Raw genomic sequence first — 27,569 nt, 5'->3', positions numbered from 1 at the left:
CGCCTGCGCACGTTCTCTCTGCTTCGCAGCGAAGCTAGGTGGTGACTTTGCGAAGTGTGTCTCGCTGTACTCGCGTCAGCGGCAGTCGCTGCGGCAGCGTTACGGGTTGTCAAGGTAACCACGGGAGTTGTCGCTGATTGGTGGCATCCGAGAGACAGGTGTTCGTCTGGCAGTTGAAGCACCTGAGGACGCTGCTGAGCCCTCCGGTGAGGAGTTGCGTGCCTCTTCCCTCCCCCGCCAGCCTTAACGTTCCCAGAGAAGTGGGGGAACTGAAATCTCACGATGGTGAGCGCCTACTGTATGCGGAATCTCTGCTCGGTCGGTAGTGTGCAGTAGCAGGACGGACCGCTAACCGCGGTAGCTTTCGTCCGTTTCCTTTGACATCAGTTGTGTACGAGGCCCCGTGCTGGGCGCACATGGAAACAGCGAACCTATGTCTGCGCCCGGATAAACGAGCGCTTTAGGTAAAAGCCCCCAAGACGGAGTGCGGAAGACCTCCCGTTGGTTCTGATGATGCAGATCTCAGATTCGGAAAAGGCCGGGCACCGGGAGAGGAACCATGCTGAAGAGAGGCTGGGTTTTGGAGCTAGGAGACCAGCACTCAAGTCCTAGTGCCAGCTGCACTTTCAATAAATGGTCCAATCCCGCTGACCTGAAGCCCTCGGCACACAGTCTCTGAGCGCCCACCCAGCGGCTTCATTGGGAAAATGGGAGTAACAATGATAGCAACCTGAGGGGGTTTGGGGGGGAAGAGTTCGCAAAAGCCTTCGCGAACTAAAAAGCCCCGTAGAATCTGATAGACGAGAGAGAACATTCAAAATAAAAAGGATAGACTCAGACAAAGCTAATGATAGTATCTGCCATTAGTGAATGTTTGCTATGTAGCCAGACAGCATCATTTAAAGAGTTAGGATTGTGGTTTGTGGAGTCAGACATACGGGGATATAAATCTTTTATTTTTTTGTGGTTAGAAAAGAGTATGACATTTATTTTCACTTAAGGATGTACAGTACATGAATTTAGAAATAAAATCACGGCAGGGCTCTGGATACGGACACTTTTAGGCGCTGACACACCGGTCTGGTCCCCCGCTGCGGGGCAGCCACACGAGCCACACAAGCAGGGCGGCTCTCAGTGGGTCTTGGCTGTGGTTGTGGAAATCAGTTCTTCATGGGAGATGCCCAGGGGCCCCTGACTTACTATATTACAGTAAACATGAACTGTGTATGTAAATTTGAGCCAATTACTTAACTTTTCTGAACTTCAGGTTCCCCATCTGTAAAATATGCATAATCATCTCTGTCTCAGCGTTATGAAGTAAAAGGACAATGCATATTGAGCATCTATCAAACTGCCTAGTCTATGGAAAGATCTTGTTAAAGGTTAGTTATTATTCTACTCCCGGTCCCCATTGAATCCTCAGGCAGTGCTATGAGGAATGAGGAAGGCTTCACAGCGAATGTGGTATTAGGAGAATAGAGGGAAATTAGAACAAAAGAGAGAAGTGCTCATTGCTCAGGAAACTGCCCCCGAAATTGTAATTTAAAAATTCCTTTACCCTAATGGAATAATTGGAAGTGAAAATCCCCTTCAGTCTTTCAAAATAAGATGTCATGATGCAGGGTAGGGCAAAGGCCCAGGATTGGCAAAATGATGAAGGAAGATGATGAGCAAGGAAAATGAGGAACCCTCAGGCCTTCAAACCTAATTTAATCAAGCGGTGGATGGGGGGGTAAAGGTGGTGGTGAGGCTGTTTTCTGACTCTGAGGATTTTGATGGGGGGAGGGGGAAAAAAAGGCCTTTTAAACCTGGGACTTTGGAGGTACCTGGGTTAGGAGTGACAAGTAACAAAGTTTCAAACCAGAGCTCTGGAGCCCTAGTAATTAATCACACAATTGGCTAATTTAGAGGCTAAATGTTTTATTTCAAGGAGGGAAGTACCTAGTGAAGAACCGTTGAGGACCAGGTGGTGGACAGACATGGAAGAGAATAATCGACTGGGAGATGATCACTTCAAAATTGTACTTCTGAGCAGTGCGTTGTTTGGGGGGGGGGGTGATTAAAAAAAAAATAAGCTGGTGGCAATTTCATCTTAAATCTCAACTCTGATTGTTTTAATCCCCATTCCAGAACTTTCACTAACTTTTTGCTACCAAATAAGTCTAACCCCCTTGGCCAAATGTCAAAGTATTTTTGCACTGGCCTCCCTGTTTTTCCTGCCTTACTTCTTCTGTTCTATGTGCAAGATAGTTTCAGCTGTATTAAATTACTGTCTCTTAATGAGATTTGCCTTTGCTCCTATCATTCCTTCTACTTCAGATAACTTCCCCCATTTAACTACATCCAATTCTTCAAACCTTAAAGTTGGTCATTTAAACATAAAACGATTTCAGATTTCAGGCTTCTCCAAACTATCATCGTGCTTTGTACAGGCCTCTCTAATGGGATTTTTCCTGTTTGCACATGTTATTAGCCTGGGGACAGGGACCGTATTTTGCTCTTTGTCTTCCTCTCAGCCCCTGACTACATGCCTTTCTCAGTGTGGTATTCAAAAAATATTGAATGAGGAGTGCCTGGGTGGCTAACTCATGAAGTGTCTTCAGCTAGGTCATGATCCAGGGTCATGGGATTGAGTCCCACATTGGGCTCCCTGCTCACTGGGAAGCCTGCTTCTCCCTCTTGCTCCCCTGCTTGTGTTCCCTTTCTCGCTGTCTCTCTGTCAAATAAATAAATAAATAAAACCTTTAAAAAATAATATTGAATGAAAAAAAAATGTATATATTGAATGAATGGCCGAATACCAGAACCTATTAAAAAAGAAGAAACTTATCAGACCAATTGAATTTATTTCAGTTGAGCTATGAAGGAGCAAGGCCATTGCAAGGGCACATCGGTACACTTGATTCTGCATGTCACCTCCAAGTGTATTTGCATTATGGGTTTCTAAAGCACCTTGTTCTCCTGGGCCAGAGTTTTATAGCCTTGGAGACCAGGATGCATCTTTTGTTTTAAGGACTATGATGTGGAGAATTGACCAAAGTCAAAGTAGAGCTAAAGGAATTAAAATGCTTTTGTCACTCTAGACGAACAGCTGGGCTTATTTTTACCCCCTTGCCTCTGCAGGATGGAGCTGCAAAGGTGACCTGCATGGCTTGGTCCCAGAACAATGCCAAGTTTGCGGTCTGCACAGTGGACCGAGTGGTGTTGCTATATGATGACATGGGGAGCGGAGAGAGAAATTCTCTACCAAACCAGCTAACTTGAAGGTGAAGAGAGTACTCTGTGTGTCAAACTGTTCATGGGGTCTTAGGAATCTGGAAAACTTCCTAACTAACTTCCCCAGCCATCTGCCTAGGAAATGGCCTGCCCCATCTTTTCTCAGGATAAATCCCTCACGCTCAATACAGTCACACAAACACCTTTTCTTCTCTTTTCTCTACCATGTGTGCTTATGACTTTTTTTTTTCATTTCCTTTTTTATCTCTTAGTATGGCAGGAAGAGCTATATGGTGAAGGCCATGGCTTTTTCTCCCGATTCCACTAAAATTGCCATAGGACAGACCGACAACATCATCTATGTGTACAAGATTGGCGAAGATTGGTGAGGATAGAGACTGGGAGGTGGGGGTGACCTGGAAAAGAAGGGGAAGGCAGGAAGAAATGTCTCACTGGGGAAAGGGGAGAAGAGAAGATGATGGTCCAGGCTGGGACGTGGAGAGCAAAGGCCTTCCCGAGTCTGTTGCTGCTTCCCTATCTGTGCCTGCCTCGTGTTGTGAGATCCCATCCCTGGGGGAATCAGCCTAAGGTCAGCATGAGGACCTGTGATGGGAGCCCTGGGTGACACAGCATCTTTGTTCCTGTTCTAAAACTGCTCGGGCTCCATTTTATGCCTCCTTTCAAGGCTCTTATGGCAGGGTAGGCAACATTAGGGAGAGCAGGGAACGTATCAGGTCTTTCTTCCCTTCCCCCAGCATCACGTGTGGCACTTTCTTTATGAAAGTGTTTTTAATGTGTTTTTCCTCCTTTTATTTGGCAGGGGTGACAAGAAAGTCATCTGTAAGAAATTCATCCAGACGGTAAAGTTCAGACCTGTCTCGGGGAGATTTGGATGAGCAAACCTATATCAGTATGGCTACCTGTAAATGTAACCGGAAGTTGCATTTTTCACTTGTCCATCTGACCTTTCCAGCTGAGAGGATGGAGGATGGTGCTGCGTGGCTGCCCCTCCTCCTTGCTTTCCCCCGTGAGCCTGGCTGTGTCCTCTTCCCCGCTGTAGGCGACTGGGGCGGTGGCATGTGGCGGCGGTTCAGTTTGTTATAAGTGCGCTGGGCGACATGGACAGGGTTATCCTTTTCATGATTTCCTCCTTGCAGAGTGCTGTCACCTGTCTGCAGTGGCCAGCAGAGCGGCACATCATTGTTTTTGGACTGGCTGAAGGGAAGGTAAAGGAGGAAGAGAAACACAGGAGAGGCTGTGGGTGGGGATAACGGTTCTGGAGAGAGAAATACAGTTAAATGTCTCCCTTAGGGTCAAGTTATATATTGGGGGAGAAAATGGAAGGACCGGTTTTTTGTTATTTCTTTTTCTTTCCTTAGGATCTGGGTGGGATTGAAAGGAACCTTGTATCCATTTTCCCATTTTCAGGTTTCTTTAGCAAACACTAAAACTAATAAATCATCTACCATCTATGGGACAGATTCTTACGTGGTATCACTGACAACAAAGTGAGTAAGGAAGAGCAGTATCCCAAGCTTGGAGACGTAGGAAGAAGCGATGGGGAAGTCGGGACTGGGAGACTATAATATGGAAGATGGGGAGGACTGGTAGCAGGGAGCCCAGGTAGGGTAATGTTTGACATAGAAGTGTGATTTCTTGGTGAGACAGAGTAATCTCTTTCTTCCTCTTCCTCTTCCTTTTAATTCACTCACTTTTTTCGTTCCTCTGGGAAAGGAATTCTCTGTGGTCATGCAGTTGGCACCATTGTTAGGTATTTCTTCGAAGATGAAGGCTCTGGAGAGTCACGGGTATGACGAAAGGATGCTGTGAGATGGGGGTAAAGAAACCCAAGATCCCTCCTAGGGGAGGTTGAACATTAAGATTGAGGTGGTTGGCGGGGGCACATTTAGATGCATTCACAGAGAAGATTTTTATTCGGGAGGCCACAGCTTAATATTTGTGGGCAATGAGGAATCGAGGGGATAGGATTCTGAGAGTAGGGGAAAGTGAAAATTATTATCTATGTAAAAAGTGTATTTATGTGTATAAATCATTTTAAAAAGTCATTCTCAAGAGAGAAAAGGGAAAGGGTGGGGGATAAAAGGAATGTTTATGTTTTACCTGATGTAATTCTCTATTGTTTGAGTAACTTTCCTTAAGAATTACTCTTAGAGGGGTGCCTGGCTGGCTCAGTTGGTGGATCATGTGACTCTTGATCTCAGGGTTGTGAGTTTGAGTACCATATTAGGTGTAGAGATGCCTTAAATAACTAAAATTTTAAAAAAATAGAAAGAAAAGAAAGTAACCCCTTTCTGCCTGGATGACTTTCTCCAAACTAGGAAAAATCCGGCCTTAGCCTACAGCACTCTCTTCCTGAAACTAGAGAATCTCTTCTTCCCTTTTGACTCCAACCTAAAAATATGACATTAAAGGCAGGAAAGAGAAATTTGTACTTTATTGGAAGCCAAAAGAGATGAAAAAAAAGAATTACTCATGTAATAATTAAATTTATTTCTTCTGTAAAGAAAGGTCCATGTGGACCTACCCAGTGTTAGATAATGTAGGATATGTCCCTTTGGGGGCCTTATAGGTGTTTACTAAAGACCTCAACATACAAGCCTTTTGAGGTTTCCTTTTGCGGACAATGTCAGACGTGTGTGTGTATGTCATACATATGTGTGTAAGAGTATAAAACCTAAAGACAGTTTGTGAAGTTCTCTAGATTAGGATGTGTTGGGGTGGGAAAATGTTGGAAGATTTATACAGGGTATAAATTTTTCCTAGAAAGGAAGAACCTCTGGCTGAGGCTGTCAGAGTCAGAGCGATTGGAACCCTTTACTTCTGTCTCAGGGGAAGTCAGTTAGCCACCCATGCCCGCCCTATGCCTTGGCTTGGGCAACCAACAGCATCGTGGCTGCAGGCTGTGATTGCAGAATTGTAGCCTATGGAAACGCCCGCGTGTTACAAACTTTTGATTACAGCCGTGACCCTCAGGAGCGGGAGTTCACCACCGCTGCTGCAAACCCTGGGGGCCAGTCTGTTGTGTTGGGAAGTTATGACAGGTGGGTCCCTTTCCATGTGCATCTTCTGCCTACTTTCCCTGTGTACACCTTGCTCTAGCCCACTTATTTTCAACCAGAGTGGGAGAATGGTTGGAAAGCAAGTATAGGTTGAAAGAGATCCTCAGGTTTTAATTCACTCACTTCCCTTTTCCTGCTCCCACCATCTGTTGGGACTCTGGCAGTTCCACAATACACCAGGATTTTGTGTCTCTGTGCCTCTGCCTGGGACTCCACAGTGGAATTCATCTCCACTCTCTTTGTATTACCGTTGCCTCTTTTCAGACCACTGGCTCAGTGTTTGTCGCATGATATTACACTTTGGTGTTTATAGTTAACTGGCTAAACTGAAATGCCCATGAGAAGAGGGCCTATTCGCTTTTGTTTTTTTTTTTTTGAAATCTACGGTGGCTAAATTAGCATCCAGTACATAATGTATGCTTAAGTGTTTGGTGAAGGAAGGAAGGAAGGAAGGAAGGGATGATGGAAGGGTGAATTAAATAAATAAAATAAATAAAGGGCCCCGGTTCCCTCACATCAGCTTTATTAGTCCTGTCCTTTTATCCCCTTCGATGTCATCTGGGTCTCTTCCTTCTGTTTTCTGTTTCTTTTCCTTTTTTTCTCCCTTGCTAACAGCTCATTTTTCTCACCAGCCACGATCTCCTTTTGTTTTCCCCCCCACTCCTATCGCTCTCACCCCATTTTACTTTTGGCTTGATTTTCCCACCTTCCTTCCTTTGAACCTTTGTGTCCTCTCCTATGAGATTCCCTAGCATGTGTGTTCTCTCTCACTTCCTCTCTTCTCTACTACAGCGAGACTCATTGCCTTCTGTTACGCACCCATTTCCACCCTTTTGCTCAGTCTCCATCTCTTCTGAAATCCACGTCCTTAATTTCAGACTTCGGGTACTCAACTGGAGCCCTCGAAGAAGCATCTGGGAAGAGGCAAAGCCCAAGGAGATTGCCAACGTATATACCGTCACTGCCTTGGCCTGGAAACGGGATGGCTCATGACTCTGTGCGGTGCATTTTACTAGTAATCCCTTTCTGCCTGGGTGACTTTCTCCAAACTAGGAAAAATCCGGCCTTAGCCTAAAGCACTCTCCCTGAAACTAGAGACTCTCCTCTTCCCTTTTGACTTCAACCTAAAAATAGGACATTAACGGCAGGAAAGAGAAATTCACACTTTATGGGAAGCCAAAAGAGACAAAGAATTCTGTAGGCGGGGCTGATTTCTCCCTTTCCTCCCCCTCACTATCCTGGCGTCCTGTGAGTGCCACCTCTTTCCATCTGGTACTTCCCCAAACTGCCAGCCCTTTTACTGCCAACTCTTTCCTAGATTCTAGAACGTGGGTTTCATGGGTGTCTCCAGATATCCTTCCGATGCCTGTTACCTTTTATGTTGTCGCTTTCCCTTCTAGGGCACACTCTGTGGTGGAGTGGAACAGTTTGACTGCTGCCTCCGGAGAAGCATTTACAAGAATAAGTTTGAGTTGACATGTGTGGGACCTAGCCAGGTAAGCAGCTGATAGCCTACTGCACCAAAATCTCCTTCTGGACACTGCCACAGTGCCAAATTGAACCCCTGGCAGAGCTGCTCTGGAGAACAGAGTGTATCAGGCAACTCTTTGGCAACTTTCCTGCTGTAGCCCTTCCAGCTTATTGTAAGAAAAGATTTAAACACCAAATTGAAGGGGTACAGAGATCGCCACTTACATCTTCCTGATTTAAAACATTACTACCTGGGGCGCCTGGATAGCTCAGTCTTAAGTGTCAGACTCTTGATTTCAGCTCACGTCATGATCTCAGGCTTGTGAGATCAAGCACCCCGAGGGGCTCCACGCTGGGCATGGAGTCTGTTGAAGATTTTCTCTTTCCCGCTCCCTCTGCCCCACCCGTGTCTCCATCCCTCTCTAAAACAAAACAGAAAAAGCTTTATTACCTGTATGTTGTTAACTGGGGAGTTTAGAATTACGCAGGTGCATGACATTACTTTAGGGCCTCTGAACTCACCGTGTATGACATTGCAAGGTAATTTCTTAGTTCCTGAGCCCACTTTTCTGTTTTCTCTCCCTCTGTCCTCTTTTCCTTCCATTTATTATTCATTGGTTCCTTCATTTTCTCTTTTTTATAATTTTGTTCACTTATTTGACAGAGTGTCCGCACAGGATCAGGGGAACTCCAGAGGGAAAGGGAGCACTCGGACGTGGGGCTGAATATGGGGCTGATCCCAAGACCCCAAGATCATGATGTGAACCGAAGGCAGAAGCTTAATTAGCTGAGCTACCCAGGCACCCCCTCTTTTTTTTTTTAAGATTTTATTTTTAAAATAACTGTACACCCCACATGGGGCTCAAACCCACAACTGAGATCAAGAGTCGCATGCTCCTCGACTGAGCATGCCAGGCACCCCAGTTCTTTCATTTTCTGTCCATTCTCTATACATGAGTACTGTTAGGACCGAGAATACAAAGATAATTGTCTGTATTCTGTTGTTCCTTAATCAGGATCATTTTAGCAAAGAGGTATATGAAATGACAGTATGATCAGTATATACCACGATTAAAGTAATCACAAAGATTTTCACAAGAGGTACTGGAAGGTAAGGAGAGTGATTAGTTTTACCCAGTATGTATTATGTATTAGCATTGAAGGAGATAATCTCTGAAAACATTTTGTATATCATAAAGCACTGTGTGAACGGGAGGTGTCATTTTTACCAACAATAGCCTAGGCTAGGTGAGGAAACAAGAGACTAGCTTTGCTTAACCCTGTAGAGGTGGGCACAGCAGGTTCACCCCTCTTTGGGGTTGAGGGAAGCCTCAGGGAGCTCAGACTTGTACCTTACCAAGGTGATTGTGAAGAACCTGTCATCGGGGACCCGGGTGGTACTCAAGTCACACTATGGCTACAAGGTGGAAGAGGTGAAAATCCTTGGAAAGGAACGTTACCTGGTGGCCCACACATCAGACACGCTCCTGCTGGGGGACCTGAACACTAATCGCCTTAGTGAGGTAGGAACCCCAGGCGAAGGGGCGGGGAATGGAGCATCGTGAGCTGCTACTTCCGGGGAGCCCGGGTCCCTAAGGGGGAAGGTCTCTAAGGAAAAGCTCTAAGATGCTGGCCTTGGGGACCTGGTGGACCTGGGAGTGAGACCCTGGAGATTTAGAATCCTGGAATGGGAATTCCCACTGTTGGACTGTTTTTACGGCATCTCTCAGAAGCCTAGAAGCCTAGGGCAGAATGTGACACAGCACCCCACTTGTGGAACATCAGGGCCTTCCTACACTCCTTCTCTCTGCCCTCTACCCTGTCCTTCTCTCAGCGTTGTCTTGGATACTTACCCACATTGTTCTTATGTCCTCTCCCTCTTTTACGGGTGGCTTGGCAGGGATCTGGTGGCAATGAGAAGTATTTCTTTGAAAATGAAAATGTGAGTAGAGCTTGATTGACTGACCATCACCATCTCAGTCAACCTCCTAGTTAAGAGAGAGCAGAGAAAGAAAGGAGGGCGAGATAGGCAGAGGAACAGAATAAAGAGAAAAGTGGGGGTCACTTTGCACTGACGAGACATCTCCCTCTACTACTGTTGACCGTGCAGACTTCTTCATGCAAACTTCCCACCACGTGACAGTCCCTTCATCCCCAGGTGTGCATGATCTTCAATGCTGGAGAGCTAACCCCGGTGGAATATGGGCGTCATGATACCTTGGGTTCTGTGCGTACTGAATTCATGAACCCCCACCTCATCAGGTAACCCCACAAGGTTCTCTAAATTTTTGAAACCCAAAAGCAGTCCCTTCTAACCTCTAACTCCTGTATCCTCAAGACTAATCTAAAAACTTCATCCCCTATGGTACTTTGGGCCCTTGCTCAACATCCCAATGACCCAAGTCCATTCTGCCTTACCTCACCCTTCGTGTTTCAGTGTCCGTATTAATGAGCGGCGTCAACGAGGGATGGAAGACAATAAGAAATTGGCTTACCTTGTTGATGTTAAGACTATTGCTATAGGTAAGCCTCTTATAATTTGATAACAAAACAGATATTTATAGATGCTTCCATATCACAGGGGTGTGTAGAGTGGAGAATGCAGGAATCTGAGAGGCACCAGGTAAATGTATGGCCCTGCTCTCACAGAGGATGTGGGAAGTGTTCTAATACACTTGTGCGAGTCTGTTTCTAGCTGTAGAGATACAGATACACTGTTAGGCATTACAGCTTGTCCCTGTAATTATTCATGTTCTTTAGGCATGTATCTTAGGGCTAGGAATTGTGAACTGTAGAGCAGAACCATCAGTAAATTTTTGAACTTTCCTGTTTAGACTTAGGACATAGGATAATGGACTGTTTGAACCGGAAGGGGACTTATTTTCTGTAGAGTTTGACATTGGTAGCCAGTGAGGACAAAATTTATTTGAATTTCACAAGTGTTCACATAAATAAATAGATTTTATTTTACATATTAATAATTAACTCTGGGGACACCTGGGTGGCTCAGTCAGTTAAGAGCCTGCCTCTGGCTCACGTCATGATCCCAGAGTCCTGGGATCAAGTCCCACATCAGGCTTCTTGCTCAGCAGGGAGCCTGCTTGTCCCTCTGCTTTCTGCTCTTCCTGCTTGTGCACTCACTCTCTCTGACAAATAAATAAGTAAAATCTTTAAAAAAAATTAACTGTATCATGAAATGTTTCAAGCATAGAAAAATGTATTTAGAGCAGCACAGTATTCCCTATGATGTATAGAGAATAGCATATCCATATAGCGTCGTTAAGAACAAGGGTCTAGAGTCAAACTTCCTCACTTCTGCAATTATACCTGTGCGATCTTAGGTCAGTTTCTTAACCTTTCTGTATCTCAATTTCCTCATCCACAAAATGGGGATAAAAATCGTACCTACCTTATATGAAAAGCACTTAGACTAATGTCTGGCAAATAATAAGCACTTAATAAATGTTAGCTATTAATAATATTATTATTACTTGTGTACCCATTCCTAGTTTTTTTTTTTAAGATTTTATTCATTTATTTGATAGATGAAGATATCAAGTAGGCTGAAAGGCAGGCAGAGAGAGGAGGAAGCAGGTTCCCCGCTGAATAGAGAGCCTGATGCAGGGCTCGATTTCAAGACCCTGAGATCATGACCTGAGCCGAAGGCAGAGGCTTTAACCCACTGAGCCACCCAGGTGTCCCTAGTTTGTGATTTTTGAGGTCTCGTTAAGAAGTTTCCCTGGGGTGGGGCGCCTGGGTGGCTCAGTGGGTTAAAGTCTCTGCCTTCGGTTCAGGTCATGGTCCCAGGGTCCTGGGATCAAGCCCCGCATTGGGCTCTCTATTCAGCAGGGGGCCTGCTTCCCCCTCTCTCTCTGCCTGCCTCTCTGCCTACTTGTGATTTCTGTCTGTCAAATAAATAAAAAAATAAAATCTTTAAAAAAAAAAAAGTTTCCCTGGGACACCTGAATGACTGAGCCAGAGGAGCATGTGACTCTTGATCTCAGGATCATGAGTTTGAGCCCCAAGCTGGGTGTAGAGTTAAAGAAAGAAAGAAAGAAAATTTTTTAAAAAGAAAAAGTTTCCTACTCCCTCCAATATTTTAATATTTTTAGATTTTGCTTGTCACCTGAATTAATTTTTGTGCATTATGTGGTTGTGGCTCAAATTTTACTTTTTCCATGTTTAACCGTTTATTGGAAATTCGTTCTGTACTCACTGATTCATAATGTCACATCCGTTTATTGGAAATTCGTTCTGTACTCACTGATTCATAATGTCACATCTTATAAATCAAGTTTCCAAATACATATGGGTCTGTTCTTGAGATATTTATATGTTTCACAACCGATTGTTGAGTTGTAATGGAAATGGTGTAGTGTGGCGGCCCATGTTCCAGCAGTAGTAATGAGCTGTGAGACTTTGGACAAGTCATCCCACTATGCAGAGCTCATCTTCAATAGCATATAAAATGACAGAGTTCTTCTCTTAACCTTTTTCCGTTAGTGACCCCTTTGAGTATCTAATTAAAATGATAGATCCTGGGACACCTGGGTGGCTCAGTTAGTTAGGCAACTGCCTTCAACTCCGGTTGTGATCCTCGAGTCCCACTTTGGGCTACCTGCCTGGCAGGGAGTCTCCTTCTCCCTCTGACCCTCCCCCCTCTCATGCTCTGTCTCTCTCTCTCTTCATCTCAAATAAATAAATAAAATCTTTTTTTAAAAAATCATAGATCCTTTCCCAGAAGAATATACATAAACATATAATTTTGTGTATAATTTCAAGGTTTCCACAGAGATAGGGTCCCACAGCTCTAGTATTCTGTGATTCTACTTATAAATTGAGACATTGAAACATGGCTTTATCAAGTTGGCTTTTAATTAAAGGAAGTTTTATTTTTAAGTTGGTCTTCCCAGTTGTAGACATCAGCTGGCATTTGGTCTTGAGCTTCAGCACGGATCACGGCGGGACGTTGCGCATCGGTAACATATACAAATAAGAGCTGTGAATGCGCCGTGTTCAGGAGACTCCCTGAAAGCATCCTAGCCAGTTCTTAAGTGTGATCCTATCTTACATTGTCTGCAAAATTCACACCAAACTAAAAGACTTATCCTCAGTACTCTCACCCTGACTTTAATCAGAGGTTCCTTCTGTTTTGTCTTTGTGCCTTCTCCACTGTTTGCCCCTCAAGGCTCTTACAGCATTGACACTCAAAGTGCAGGGAGCTCCTTGCACATTCATCGAGGTCATTTCATCCATCAGCTTTCTCTTCGTGGTTGTGCTGGAACTGGGGCTCTTCCTTAAAGTGCTCAGTGCTGCCTTCCAAAGGATTTCTTGAGTAACTGATGCCCGTTGCTCTGATGTGTTCTGATCTGCTATGAGACAACTCCCAAGATCCCAGAGAGGAATCTCATTTTTTTTTTTAATTTTTTTTTTATTTGACAGAGAGAAATCATAAGTAGATGGAGAAGCAGGCAGAGAGAGAGAGAGGGAAGCAGGCTCCCTGCTGAGCAGAAAGCCCGATGCGGGACTCGATCCCAGGACCCTGAGATCATGACCTGAGCCGAAGGCAGCGGCTTAACCCACTGAGCCACCCAGGCGCCCCAGGAATCTCATTTTTGATGGATCTGGACCTTTTGAGTTAGCTACAGAGTTAAACAAATCTCTACAATTTTAGTAGAGATATAGTATTGTAAGCATCTTAGCAAAATTATGTCATATTCCTCATACTCTACACTGATGTAATACCATTTTTTTTTTAAAGATTTTTATTTATTTATTTGTCAGAGAGAGAGCACAGGCAGACAGAGTGGAAGGCAGAGTCAGAGGGAGAAGCAGGCTCCCTGCGGAGCAAGGAGCCCGATGCAGGACTCGATCCCAGGACACTGGGATCATGACCTGAGCCGAAGGCAGCTGCTTAACCAACTGAGCCACCCAGGCGTCCCATGATGTAATATCATTCTTAAAGCCCAACGTAATCATCAAAGACATGACTTTTGCAGGCTTCTTTGTGTCCTGTATATGATTATGTGGAATCTGTCCTCTTAACCCTGTCTCCTTTACTCTGTCGTGGATCTGACTGATGGCTACAACACTGGCACCATCAGCCACAAGAGCCGTGTGGATTGGCTGGAACTTAATGAAACGGGGCCAAGCTTCTCTTCAGGGACTGGAAACTTCGTGTAAGAAGAGTTACTAAGGCCTTAGCAATTGAGTAGTCCCTAGAGGATCTGGTACTACCTGCTGCCAGGGATTGCGGGGGCAGGATGGGCATAATTTCTTGGTTCAGTATGCCATTAACATAGCAAAAGGCACAGAAGAATCAACATTGTGTCTGATAATCACAGCCCATCTGTTACTGTAGCCCATACCTTAAGAAGATGGTATTGTGATGGCATCAAAGCCAAGAGGGAAATTTGGGAGCTGGTTTCTCTGTTACTGTTCACAAGTCTGTGCCCTTGTGAGACTGCCTCACCCCCGCTTGCCTGGCTGAACTTTACCACAGCATTCGTCAGCTACACGTACCCCACAGCATTACTGCTGGCTGGATAGTCTCCTCCAAACTCTTTATTGACTCTGATCTCAATATGGTATCACCAAAGAGCTCCACCTCGAGGGCAAAGAGACTGGTGATTTTTCATTTCATATTCATTGTGAGGTGAAAGCCACATCGCCGATTTCCAGACCATTTAATGTGCGTGGTGACCTTACTTTTGTGATCCAGTCTGGCAACTCTGGCCCTGAGTTAAACTCGAAGAACGAAAGTCTGGCCTTCACCTAACTTAAATTTCTGGGTGTAGCTCTGGGTTTACTTGGTCATCTCTTAAGGCCAGAGTCAGGATGTACCAAGTCAGCATAAACATCGAGCATTGCAGGCTGGTGAGCTTTGAAATTCAGCATCTGCCTGACTGGTTGGTCAGCTCACCACATTTCGTTAGAGAAATGGTTGATATCAGAAATCACCCCATAGCCCCCTCTGATTGCGCTGTCCACCTCTTCCTTCCACAGTTGCATCTATACGATATCGAAAGCTGCTTTAAGACGATGATCCTCAACTTCTGCTCCTGCGTGCAGTGGGTCCCAGGAGGTGATGTGCTGGTGGCTCAGAACCGAAACAGCCTGTGTGTGTGGTACAACATTGAGGCACCCGAGAGGGTCACCACATCCTCTCTTAGGGTACGTCGGTGCCAGGGGACCTCAGACATAGTGTCCCACCACTCAGTTAGGACCCTGAGGAAGGTCCAAAGGTTATTTGGTTTTCTCTGGCTTACCACGCATCATCTCTGTGTTAGAGTAGGCAAGTAAAACTTACATCCTTCCCTACAGTGCGCGAGGCCCCAGAACCGTCCTTGATCAGATTCCTGACATTGTGTCCTGTCCTCTCTATTACAGTGGCCCTGGGAATTCACCAGGTCATAATGAGTTCTCTTGGGCTGGAAGAGCCCCCATAGTGGAGGCAGTTCTGTCAGTTCCTGGGTGAGGATTCTCTGTTGTAAGCTGTTCAGAGCCCTTTTTTTAAAATCAGACTGAAGATCAGTCACCTGTCCCATTCCAGTGACCTTCCAGAATCTGGGAGGGAAAACAAGAGAGGCCCCTGTGCTAGGCTAGGATGACTGGTGTGGGTACAGAGCGAGCATGTGATAGTTCTTTTTGTCTTTTCTATTTCTCTCTTCTTTCCCTCCTTTCTTTCCTCATTTTAGAAATTAAGTTTGGCACTTGGGGGTTGTTTTGTCCTTTTTTAAAGACATTTTTCACATTTTTGCTTTGGAGGTCATACATTTGATTCCTATAGTGGTTTCCCTTGGAAGTTTACCATACCCTTAAATTATTCTGAATAGTTTCAACTTATTTAGCATCTGACCCCTGGCAAGTGATACAAGGACCTGAACTTTGATTACCTCCCCTATGCCATTATTGCCCAGTATTTTTTTATCCCCAAAGTGAGACGTTATTCTTTTACACAGCTGGAATATGGTTACATTTGCCATCATGGTGCCAGTTTCTCCGCTCACTCTTTCTGCATTGCTGACCTTTGCTCTGGAGTTACCTCCTTGAGAGAAAGTGTTTCGAAGATGAACACTCCGTTTCTGAAAATTACCGAAATGGAATGATCTGAAAATGTTTTTATTTGGTGTGTTCTTGAAAGAACAGTTTGACAGTTTTTCTTAGTCTTTTGCAAATACTGTCTTCCCATTGACTGACCCTCTTAGTTCTGAGAAGTTTATTCACAGCTCCTTGTGTTGTCTTGTTGCTGTTGCTTTTTTTTTTTTTAAAGATTTTTATTTATTTATTTGACAGAGAGAGATCACAAGTAGGCAGAGAGGCAGGCAGAGAGAGAGGAGGAAGCAGGCTCCCTGCTGAGCAGAGAGTCTGATGTGGGGCTCGATTCCAGGACCCTGAGATCATGACCTGAGCCGAAGGCAGAGGCTTTAACCCACTGAGCCACACAGGCACCCTTCAAACTCTCTTTCTCATCCTCAGAACTCTAATTAGTATGTGTTCCCTTTCTTGTCCTGTCTTTGTGCCTCTATAACCTCTTCTTCCTTCCTCCTCGCTCTGTGCTACATTCTGGATAATTCCTTAAGAAACATCTTGCAAGGGGTGCCTGGGTGGCTTGGCCCTTAAGTATCTGCCTTTGGCTCAGGTCATGATCCTGGGGTCCTGGGATCGAGCCCCTGCATGGGGCTCCTTGCTCAGCAGGAAGCCTGCTTCTCCCTCTCCCACTCTCCCATCCCCTTGCCTGTTTCTGTCTCTCTTTGTCAAATAAATAAATACAATTTTTAAAAAATTATTGAAAAAAAAGAAACATCTTGCAAGTCAGGGTTTCACTTTCACCATTGTCTCATCTGCTATTGAAATCACCCACTGAGTTTTCTTACTTCAAATATTGAATTTTTCATATGGTTTTATTTGGTTCTTTCTCTAGTCTGCCTGGTCATTTTTTCTAGTATATTTGCTGCTGAAGCGAAACAACCTGGCCATTTTTTATAGTCTCTTGTCTCTTGCTTAATTTTTCATTCCATCTCTTAGGTCTTTAAACATTTTAGAGTTCTTTCATATTCCATAACTGGTTTCTTCCGTAATTATTTTTTTTTAAGATTTTATTTATTTATTTGACAGAGAGAGAGAGAGAGAGAGAGATCTCTTGTAGGCAGAGAGGCAGGCAGAAAGAGAGGGAGAAGCAGGCTCCCTGCCAAGCAGAGAGCCCGATGTGGGGCTCGAACCCAGGACCCTGAGATCATGACTTGAGCTGAAGGCAGAGGCTTAACCCACTGAGCCACCCAGGTGCCCCTCTTCCGTAACTGTTACTTTTAATATTGGAAATCCTTGGAGGGCCACAAGTGCTGTAGTTCTTGTTATTGTTTACTCCTTTATGGTGGTTAACTTCTATGTTGATACCTTTTTTTATTGGGGGGCTGACGTTACATTGGATATAATTTTTAGAATCCCAAGGGCCTAACATGGGCATGTTTTCCTCTAGAGATGATCAGTGTTTGCTTTTGCAGGAATCGGGCAGACTAATGGCTTTTGTTCCCTTTCCTGAAGAGAGGATCCCAGATTTCATGACTAACAGATTCTCAGAATCGCCCCCTCATCCTGCTGGAGCACCCCTGCTTTATTCACCCGCTGCTGTGTTTGCATCAGGGCAACTGTACCCTTTCCGCTTGCTCTCCTGTTTTTTCCTGCTCGGGGTTTAGCTTACCGGCCTTTGCCTTTTTATGTTTTCCTTCCCTTTTCTGTTTTTCTCCTTTTCTTTCTCTTCTTCCCTTCCTTCCTTTTCTTCCCTCCCTCCTGCTTTTCCTTTCCTTTCCTCCCCGCGGGAGACTAGGAAGCAAGCCGAGCGATTTCTTCAGGTGACCTAAGCAACGAAGGTATGCAAAAGTACGGCCCAGGTTAAAGTTGTATTTTAACAGGACTCAAGCCGGAAGCAGACGTGGTTGCCCACTTTGTCAGTTTACCTGCAGGCATTAGTGCGGGCACAGCTCTGAGTGTCCCGGAAGCTGAGGGCGTCCGTGTAGATAAGGGCTTCTTACCTGCTTGAAGGAAACAAGGGCCACTGGGATTCCCTCAGCGTGTACGCGCTGGGGGGGGTAAGGCCTGTCCGTTCTGCAGTGGAGTCGGTGGAGACTCTAACCTGGAATTCGGGTGGGGTGGGGGGACTGAAATTTTACAGGGTGATGGGGTAGGTCTGGAGCAGAGCGGGGGCAGGGGGGGAAGACGGAGGTGATGGTGACCGAAGGTGTGACGACTGTTGCCTACATGCTGGATGAGGGCCTGATGGAGTTGATGAGGGCAACTACACCCGGTGAGGGGCTGGACTGACAGCCCCGGGAGGTGGTGGGAGAGGCTGGTTCTGAGGCTGGAGGAGCTGGGATGGGCCAGACAACTGGCCCCGCCACCCCTGCCCATCGCCAGTACTCCTCTGCGCCCTGCTGCGCCTGCACTGTTGCTTTCCTGCCTTCTGTCTTCAGGGCCACAGCCTTCTTGGAGACTCTGGAAATGACCCCAGAAACAGAGGCAATGTGGAAAATCTTGAGCAAACTGGCACTCGAGGCAAGGCAGCTCCACATCGCGGAGAGGTGAGGCAGACCAGAGGTGAGGTGCGGGCAGCTAGGAAGGATGGCCAGAGGCCATTTTTGGTGTGGGGGCCGGGGTGTGTGAGAGGCTCCTCCCAGTGCTGAGGCACCAGTCCCCTGCCCTTACAACCAGTAATACCTTCCAGGTAGTTATTCCAAACATTCTTCCATCCCAGTTTATAAGATTTTTTTTGCTTTTGCTTCCCCTATGTAGGTCCCCCTTCAGAGTTTTAACACCCATGCCCTCCAGTCCAGGTGTTGACATGTATTTCCGAATGCAGCATAGGAGTGTAGTTAGTAGGACAGTCTTGAGGTTTTAGACTCTTGCGAGTTACCTGGCTCCATTTAACAGCTTGTATAGCCGTGGGTTAAGTGAACCTTTCCAAACCTTGGTTTCTCAATTTCCTCTCTGTAAATGGGAGGAATGATAGCATTTACCTCCTGGGGTGGTAAAGAAGAATCATAGGGGCAGTGAAGAAAGTAGGAGAATTCTCAGTGCTCAGTAAATGTCAGCTGCTACTGTTTTGCCAGGAGTCCTCTTGGATGCTTCCTTTCCCATGGCCCCACAGGTAGACGACCAGCTTGTCCTAGGGCCCTGACCCAGCGTCTTCAGAACACATCCTGAAGCTCTTACTGTCCAGCCCAGAACAGACCACACCTCTACCTGCAGTGTCACAAAAGCCTCTTAGTCTCACGGATCCTGTTCTTACACACCTACCATCCATTCATCCCACAATAGCTGAAATCATGTGTTACACCATAAATCAGATTGTGTCCTTTATTTGCTCAAACCTTCCAGTAGCTTACTGTTCTACTTAGTATAAGATCCACAGCCCATGACATGTCCTAACTCCTTACAATATTTGGCCTCTGCCCCTTTCATCTTCTAGGTACCCACGTGCCCGTTAGTCTCCAGCCACACTGGCACCCCTTGGGCCCTTTGAGTATCTCAGACTCATTCCTGCCATGGCACCTTACATGCGCTCTTCCCTCTGCCTGGAATAATTTTTCCCCATCTTGCATGACTGACTTTTTCTTGTACTTAGGTCTTGGCACAAATGTCATCTCCTCAGATAGGCCTTCTCTGAGTTCCAGCTGAACCAGCCCCCTCCGTTACAGTTTATATGTACTGTCACGCTATTCCATTTCACTCTTCTTTCTCTGGAATATCTTTGTTTGCGTACTAACTACTTGTGTCCCCCAGAAAGTAAGTTCCCTGAGAGCAAGGCCCTTATCCGAGTTTCCCCTTTGTGTCTCTAGGGGCAGAAATGGCGCGCGGCACTTCACCGAGGCTCAGTGTTCGGCTGCTGGGCTGGCGCGTCCGCGCTGATCCTGCAGTGATGCTGCTGTTACTATGATTGCTTCCGCCCTGTAGGTGCTTTTCTGCTTGGGGCCATGTAGCAAAAGCTCGATTCCTGCATGAGACCAAGGAGATTGCAGACCAAGTGTCTCGGGAATATGCAAGTATTATCCTCCTGAATTATTCAGTCTCTCAAGCTGAGATTTCTCTTCACGCGCAGCCCCACCACCCCTGGCTTTCCAGCCATGGCTCGCGCGCCTCCACCTTCGAGTCAGACCGCTCTGGAATGGCTTGCCAGACCTCATCCTTTAAGCCCCATGAAGGTTTTCAGCTTTCTGGTCCTTTAGCTTCGTTGTCTCTGTGGCCTTCCTGTCTAATAAGCTCTCATAGTCAGAATGGCTCCTGCAGTGCTGACAGGATAACCAGAGCCTTCTTCTTCCCCCCGCAGGGTGGAGAAGGAACAGACTTTTACCAGGTCCGAGCACGCCTAGCCATGCTGGAGAAGAACTACAAGCTGGCTGAGATGATCTTCTTGGAGCAGGTGATGGGAGCAGAGGGACCAGATTCAAGAGGGGAGCTGGGCGGGAGGGGGAGTGAGGCAGCCTGAGGGGAGGAGAGAGCTCCGGGGGAGAGCTTCTAGAAAGGTTGATGCAGCTAAAATGTCACTCCTTCCTTCTGGCTCTGCTCCTTACAGCTATGTCTTTATAAGCTGTCTGCTGCCTCCCCATCTGCCGCCTCCCCCTACCCCAGAGCCTGCCCTGGCCCTGCTTGTGCACACAGGCAAATCCAGGGTTTGTGGGGCCCGAAGCAGATAGAATTTGAGGAGCCCTCCTTAAGAAATAATGCCTTGGAAGGGGCCTATGCAAATGAGGTGCCCTGGGGCTTAACCTCCTTCTGCTTTCATGATAAATCCACTGCTTGTGCATAGGTCAAGGGTGAGGCTTTCAGTCCCCCCGGGCTGCATCATACCCCGGCTGAGGACAGCCTGCCGATCCCTGATGCTCCTCTCACTTCTTGGTGTCCCTCTCTCCTCTGCCCGGGTTCCCCTAGAGTGCCGTTGAGGAGACTATGGATATGTAGCATGAGCTGCACCGTTGGGATGAGTGTATCCCTGTGGCTCAGGCCAAGGTACTAGCAGTTCTGTCTTCTCCATGGTGCTCGCAGCTCAGTTCCACCAATATCTGAAGCCTCTTCTTACCAAGGAGGCTATAGGAGCTGGAACAGGGTTGGGCTGGGAGTTGGCACGTTGGTGACCGGGAGGCTTTCTGTTGTTACAGTGGGATTGGAGAAGCTTGGGAAGCAGTACAGGAAGGAGGGATGTGACTTGTCTTGCCTCTCTTGCATGTCCAGGGCCACCCAGCCCTGGAGAAGCTGCGCCGGAGTTACTACCAGTGGCTGATGGACACACAGCAAGAGGAGCGAGCCGGTGAGCTACAGGAGAGCCAGGGGGATGGACTAGCAGCCATCAGCCTCTACCTCAAAGCCGGGCTCCCTGCCAAAGCTGCCCGACTGGTGCTGGCCCGGGAGGAACTGCTAGCTAACACCGAGCTGGTAGAAAACATCACTGCAGCCCTAATCAAGGGGGAGCTGTATGAAAGGGTATGGCTGGCTTCCCGTTCCCGTCCCTCCTCTCCAGGACTCAGCGCTCCCTCCTACCCAGGGGAGTCCTGGAGTGCATAGCCCCCCAGAACTGGTGGCTGAGTCTCCACCTTTGGGGGCTGCTACTTGATTCTTAGTGTAGTAGGGTTGTTGTTGTAGTCACGTGGTATGTGTCAACAGGCAGGTGATCTCTTTGAGAAGATTCGAAACCCAGAGCGGGCCCTGGAGTGCTACTGTAAAGGCAGCGCATTCATGAAAGGTACTGCCCCGGACAACCCAGCCTTCCCTGTTAGAGTCTTGCCCGAATAGTCCCCCTGCACCAATTTTGTGCACCTGTTCTGGTGGATCGGCTCAGTTCTCCATCCCTCCACTTGTCGCCCATTTCCCGGAGTCCCATCCCTGGAAGGCTTAGCTGAGTGCCCTCTCTGTCCCTGGCAGCGGTGGAGCTGGCTCGGTTGGCATTCCCAGTGGAGGTGATGAGACTGGGCCTTGGGGGATCACTTGGTGCAGCAGAAGCAGCTCGATGCAGCCATTCATCACTACATTGAAGCCAGGTAGAGGGGTGCAAAGACGACTGGGTGTGAGGTCCAAAGTGATGGGGCAAGTAAGGGCACCGAGGCTCCGAGAGAGATGGCACCATGTAGGTTGGAGTAGGCTTGAGGTGTCTCCCTACCTCTACCTGTCTTCCTCTTGCCTCATACGCATGGATGCCTTTCCCAGCTCTGCCAGGTGCTCCATTAAGGCAATTGAAGCTGCCCTTGGCGTCCACCAGTGGAAGAAGGCCATTTATGTATTAGATCTACCGGACCGGAATACTGTCGGAACACCACATACAACCCCCGCGGGGCCCAACACTATGCGTCTCTGCAGGAGTATGAGGTGAGGAAAGTCCCTTGCTGGAGCTGGAGGCAACGCAGTACCGAATGAGAAGAGAACCCAGAACCGGAAGTGGGGGCCCCTCACCAAATCCTTCTTTCTGGGTCCAGCAGCACCAGCCACCCTGAGCGAGAAGAAAGCAGTTTACTTCCCTTATTTTATTCCAACATAACATAGAGCCCTCTCCCAGACCTATAAAGCGAGTTTCCAGCTCTCTTCCTATGGAGCTGTTCCAATGTGGAATTGCCCTGTGTTACAAAGTACGAGGTCCTTTTCGGTCCTTTTAAACTGCCTGTTGTATTGTCCCCATTCTGGTTTTGGCTGTGTTTTTGTTTTTGTTTTTGTTTTTGTTTTCAAAACAGTGGAGGGTGTGAGACACCATAGCCCTCTTTTCTTCTGTGTTGTGGACTAAGGACCCGTCCCCTCCCCGCCACCCCAGCTGAGGTTTGCTCTGCCCCCTGCAGGCCGCTCTAACGCTCTTGCTCTAACGCTCTTGCTCCCGGCCTTTTGTATCTGCTGTCTCGAGCACAGATTGCGGAGGAGCTGTACGTTAAGGGAGACCGAACAGAAGATGCAGTAGACATGTACACTCGGGCCGGCCGCTGGGAGCAAGCCCACAAGGTAGAGAGCGGGGCCCGGTTCTCCGAGGGCTCCACCTCTCTGGGGCCATCCCCACTTTCCTTGGGCTCTGATGTCCCCTCTTCACCGGCCTCCTTGAAAGCTGAGAAAAAGCAAAAGATAGAAAAGTCTGGAGCGCTTGGATACCTAGCCGCAGGGAAAGGCAAGGATGAAGAGGCCCTTGTTCCAAACCCGTAATTCCGAAGCGAGCAGAAGGGTTTGGGAGCTGGGGAGCCCCAAATGCCCCTCCCCAAGCTGTAGTCACAGCGGCAACTTCGTTCCCTGCCTGCGCCCAGAACCCAGTGGTTGGCGGGAGCACGGGAGTGGGAACACGTGCCCCAGCACAGGGCGTCTCTGGCCTTTCTGCCTGAGCAGAATATAGTCCTGACTCTGCTCCTTATGGTCTTGGAATTCCCTGGACTGACCAGGAAAGCATCCGTACACAAACCCCTGTGGTTGTTGGGAAGGTTCAGAGTTGCTGGGAACACAGGTCACCCCAGAGTCGCGCTTCCCTGGCCATCCCGCAGCCCCCCTGCCTGCCTCGGAAGCGCGCCCGAGGCTACTGGGGCTCTGTGTGTCTGCACAGCTGGCGATGAAGTGCATGAGGCCGGAAGACATGTCGGTGCTGTACATCAGCCAGGCTCAGGAGACGGAGAAGCAGGGCAAGTACCTGGAGGCGGAAAGGTGAGCCGCAGCCCCAGAGGAGGCATGCAGGGAGAGGGGTGTGTCTGAAGATGCTCGCCGTCTGCTTAGAGGGCAGTGATGCGGGAATCTGGGTCGAGGAGGCCCCTGGTGTCTCTCCCCTCCCCAGGCTCTACGTGACAGTGGAAGAGCCTGATCTTGCCATCACCATGTTCAAAAAGCACAAGCTGTATGATGATATGATCCGCCTGGTAGGGAAGCACCACCCAGATCTCCTCAGTGACACACACCTACACCTGGGCAAGGTGAGCCCTTCTCCGGTCTCGGCCATCTCTTCCCCGAACAGGCCCCACGTCCCCCTCGCCCCATCCTGACCCTCCTTTCGCCAGGAGCTGGAGGCTGAAGGCCGACTGCAGGAGGCCGAGTATCACTACCTCGAGGCTCAGGAGTGGAAGGCAACAGTGAACATGGACCGGTCCAATGGGCTTTGGGAGGAGGCCTACCGGGTAAGGAGTCCAGGTCACTCTGGGGACACGCCCGTGCCTCTTCCCCACTCTCAAGTGACGCATTCTGAACTGGTCGTGGGTCTCTTTGAAAAATGTCCATACCAACAGGCAAAATTTCACATGCGGTAGGAGGGGTCTGTGGACTACCTGAAGTCCATCCTTGGACCTGCGCAGGCTAACAGACCCAAAACTGAGCCCTCTCCCTGTTCTAGTAGAAAGACCTGACCCTTGTCAAAGCTGCAGTCCGGTCAGCGGGGGAAGGGAGCAGCCCTGTGGCCCTGCGTGGGAGGATTGCCAAATGGCTTTGCTTCACAGGTGGCCCAGGCTCACGGAGGAGCTGATGCCCACAAGCACGTGGCCTATCTGTGGGCAAAGAGCCTGGGAGGAGCGTCCACAGTGAGACTGCTCACTAAGCTCGGACTCCTGGAAGCTGCTGTGGACCACGTCGCCGACAACTGGTGAGGCCCCACGGCTTCTCTCCACTGGCCCCTTTCGAGACAGAGCTTCTACATAGACAAGGAAAATGGCTGTATAGCTGAGAAGTGTTTCTGAAAACGGAGGCAGGAGTGAAGAAATCCTTGGAAGAACGTGATGGAGAGGCAAGGAACGAATCAGTAGCTCTGCCCCTGTTCCCCAGGGGCTCAGAACAGTGTTTAGCTGTTCCAAGAAGATGGAAAGTGATCAGTTTTCCTTCTTTTTTCAAAAAGACCTTTTTAAGTAATTACTATAGCCATTGTGGGGCTTGAACTCAACCCCAGATCAAGGGTCATTCATTCTACAGACTGAGCCAGGCAGGTGCCCCAGAGAGAAGAGCTTTTAAAGCGAAGGTTCACTAAGCCAGTAATTGACTTCTGAGTAACAGAAGTGGGCTTCTGTTAAATGCAAAAAGAGCTTTTCTTAAGCAAATGTTACAAAGACCAGTAATAATCCTGCATCGAGTCAGATGGCTGACAGTAGTCTTAATGTTTTAGAGAGACTGTTTTTCTGCTAGTATAAATGTGGCTCAGGAGGAAGTGGTGGAGAACCCGGAGCCCTCGCTCCCGAGGCAGAGTAGTGCTGTGAGGCTCACTGCGGCCCCCTGCCTCGCGCCCATCCCATTCCTTTATGCCCACTGGTCGCAGGAAGCACAGGCTTTTCCAAGTGTCCCCTGACCCCGTCCTCCTTTACGTGTCTGTGTGCTTCTGTGTCACTTCACATGGGTTGTCTTCTCAGTCTGTCCTTTCCCTCCCCTGGCCCCGTCTCTACCCTATTGTTTTCTCTTGCCCTGCTCCGCCTCTTATAAAATGAAAGTACTGAGTAGGCAGACCTTACCTACACCTTCCATTTCAGCTCATTTGAATTTGCTTTTGAACTCTCCCGGCTGGCCCTCAAGCACAAAACCCCTGAGATGCATCTCCCATATGCTATGTACCTGCTCCTCCTCCCTTGCTTTTAACCTGGACCTCCTCCTGTCTCCCGGCTGCCATGATGGCAATCTGCTTCTGATCGTGTGCGGCTGCCCTTCTGTCCCTACAGGGTAAATTTGAAGAGGCCGAAGCTGAATTCATCAGGGCTGGTAAGCCCAAGGAAGCAGCCCTCATGTGAGTTACCTGTCAATTCCTTACGCCCGTCCGCCCAGCCGCAGCCCCAGGACCTGGCATGGCCACCTTCACCTGAACCTAGTACCAATAAATCTTCTACCCCCTCTGATATGGCTCTCTGTCTCCCACTATTGAGGCCTCAGTCCTGTGCTGAGCCTCCCCTGTGTCCTCTTCTGGGAGCAGGTTCGTCCATAACCAGGACTGGGAGGCAGCTCAGCGTGTGGCCGAGGCCCACGATCCTGACACTGTCGCCAAGGGGCTTGTGGGGCAGGCCCGGGGGGCCTTGGAGGAGAAGGACTTTCAGAAAGCAGAAGGGCTGCTGCTTCGGGCCCAGAGACCGGGCCTGGCCCTCAATTATTATAAGGTAGGGCACCGGATTCAGGACCATGAGGGGGAGCGGGAGAGAGTGTAAGAACCCACAGAGCACTACACTAACCAGTACTACTGGGAAAGATCCAGAGAGTTAGCACTGGAGAGGTGCAAGGACCTAGGGATCCGTGGCCCATAGTATAGAGCACCTGTGTGGCAGTGGGAAGGTGTCGTGCCGGCCTCTGCCTTCCTGATACCTGGAAATCCAAGCAGGAGGCTGGATTATGGAGCGACGCCCTGCGGATCTGCAAGGACTATGTGCCGGCCCAGCTGGAGGCTCTGCGGGAAGAGTATGAGCGGGAGGCTACCAAGAAAGGGGCCAGGTATGATGCCAGGAGGCAGCAAGTGTCGGCAGGGCTGGAGGGTGGGTCACAAGGTGTGCACGGGATAGGCCACGCTGCCCAGCCTGTCCTGGTCACGTGTACTCTCATCTCAGGGGCATGGAGGGGCTCGTGGACCAAGCTCGCCAGTGGGAGCAGGCTGGAGAGTATAGCCATGCCGTGGACTGCTACCTCAAGGTGCGGGGCTCAGGCAGCAGCAGCCTGGAGGAAAAGTGCTGGATGAAGGTGAGGCGGGCTCCACCCTTCCTGGCCGCCCACTTCCCGGACCGCCCTCACAGCCAGCATTCCTCCTCAGACATTGCTTTTTCCTCCTGGGCCTCTCATTTTCGCTCAGGCGGCAGGTACCTGCTGAGTGCTTGCTAGATGCTAGAGCCAGAACTATGAAAACTATAAAAGGGGATCTGAGGCAGAACGCCTAACAGCCTGAAATTGGGGGAAGTTGGACACCACTGTGGCTCAGCTAATTGAGTACCTCGGTGAAGATCAAGGATGTGATTTGAAGTGGAGTTCAGAGGCGGGTGAGGTCTCGACTGAGAGGGAGGGAGGCTTTGTGAGGCAGGGGGCAGACCTGGGACCAGAGCTGGAAGGGCAAATCCAGAGGCCGGAGCTGGGGCCAGAAGGAAGCCAGGAAGAAAGCAGAGTCTCCTCCTCTACATAGAAGCTCCTAAAGAGAAGAATCTAGCCGGTTAAGCCAAGTCAAGAGGTTTCATCAATTCCTAAACATATATATAATCACATTTTATTATCTTAGAATTTGGGTTGCATGTGAAGTTTTCTGTTTTTTGTTTCTTTTTTTAAGATTTTTATTTATTTATTTGACACAGAGAGATAGATCACAAGTAGGCGGAGGCAGGCAGAGAGAGAGGGGGAAGCAGGCTCCCTGCTGAGCAGAGAGCCCGATGTGGGACTCCATCCCAGGACCCTGAGATCATGACCCAAGCCGAAGGCAGAGGGTTAACCCGCTGAGCCATTCAGGCGCCCCTGCATGTGAAGTTTTAAATGATGTATCTGGGGTACCTGGGTGACTTGGTGGGTAAAGCATCTGACACTTCATTTTCGGCTCAGCACATGATCTCAGGGTTGTGAGATCAAGTTCTGCACTGGGCTCTGCACTGGGTGTGGAATCTGCCTTAGATTCGCTCTTCTTCTCCCTCTGCCCCTCCCCACTCATGCTGTCTAAAACAAAAAAATAACAAAAAATAAGTAAATGGATGCATCTTTGATTCAGAGAAATATGGTATTAGGAGTTTGAGGGGGATGTGGAGTCAGAGCCTCCGATCCCAGGTCTGAACTTCTACTTCTGCCTGGCAGCTTCCGAGGGGGCTGGGGCTGGAGTGAGTCACGTGACAGGACTCCGTCCTCTGAGACCCCGCCCCAGGAAGCTGTAGGTGGGGTTTA

The 27,569-nt window shown here is 48.3% G+C and overlaps 1 protein-coding gene across 1 annotated transcript; it reads left to right on the top strand.

The window, feature by feature from the left end:
• LOC106007120 (intraflagellar transport protein 172 homolog) lies at positions 1 to 26,924 on the top strand. The gene is given in 41 exon segments (XM_045079287.1): positions 1 to 285; positions 1,268 to 1,382; positions 3,124 to 3,214; positions 3,217 to 3,266; positions 3,489 to 3,601; positions 4,037 to 4,076; positions 4,374 to 4,442; positions 4,645 to 4,727; positions 4,940 to 5,024; positions 6,067 to 6,278; positions 7,175 to 7,298; positions 7,697 to 7,792; positions 9,128 to 9,288; positions 9,654 to 9,708; positions 9,925 to 10,028; positions 10,204 to 10,286; positions 13,831 to 13,911; positions 13,914 to 13,945; positions 14,772 to 14,947; positions 17,951 to 18,045; positions 18,048 to 18,069; positions 18,236 to 18,343; positions 19,716 to 19,800; positions 20,089 to 20,181; positions 20,691 to 20,768; positions 20,991 to 21,239; positions 21,420 to 21,498; positions 21,678 to 21,723; positions 21,725 to 21,793; positions 21,969 to 22,062; positions 22,065 to 22,118; positions 22,647 to 22,736; positions 23,320 to 23,417; positions 23,545 to 23,680; positions 23,765 to 23,881; positions 24,197 to 24,339; positions 25,211 to 25,291; positions 25,384 to 25,461; positions 25,645 to 25,825; positions 26,044 to 26,153; positions 26,267 to 26,924. Coding segments are annotated over 40 exon segments (4,083 nt in total). The 5' UTR covers positions 1 to 285; positions 1,268 to 1,328; the 3' UTR covers positions 26,535 to 26,924.
• Positions 26,925 to 27,569: the final 645 nt, after the last annotated feature.

Source organism: Mustela putorius, unplaced genomic scaffold (genome assembly GCF_011764305.1).
Source record: "Mustela putorius furo isolate JIRA1106 unplaced genomic scaffold, ASM1176430v1.1 tig00000281_pilon_pilon_pilon, whole genome shotgun sequence".
NCBI classification, from domain to species: domain Eukaryota; kingdom Metazoa; phylum Chordata; class Mammalia; order Carnivora; family Mustelidae; genus Mustela; species Mustela putorius.
The sequence above is the reverse complement of the archived record's forward strand: the minus strand, read 5'-3'. Positions and strand labels throughout refer to the sequence as shown.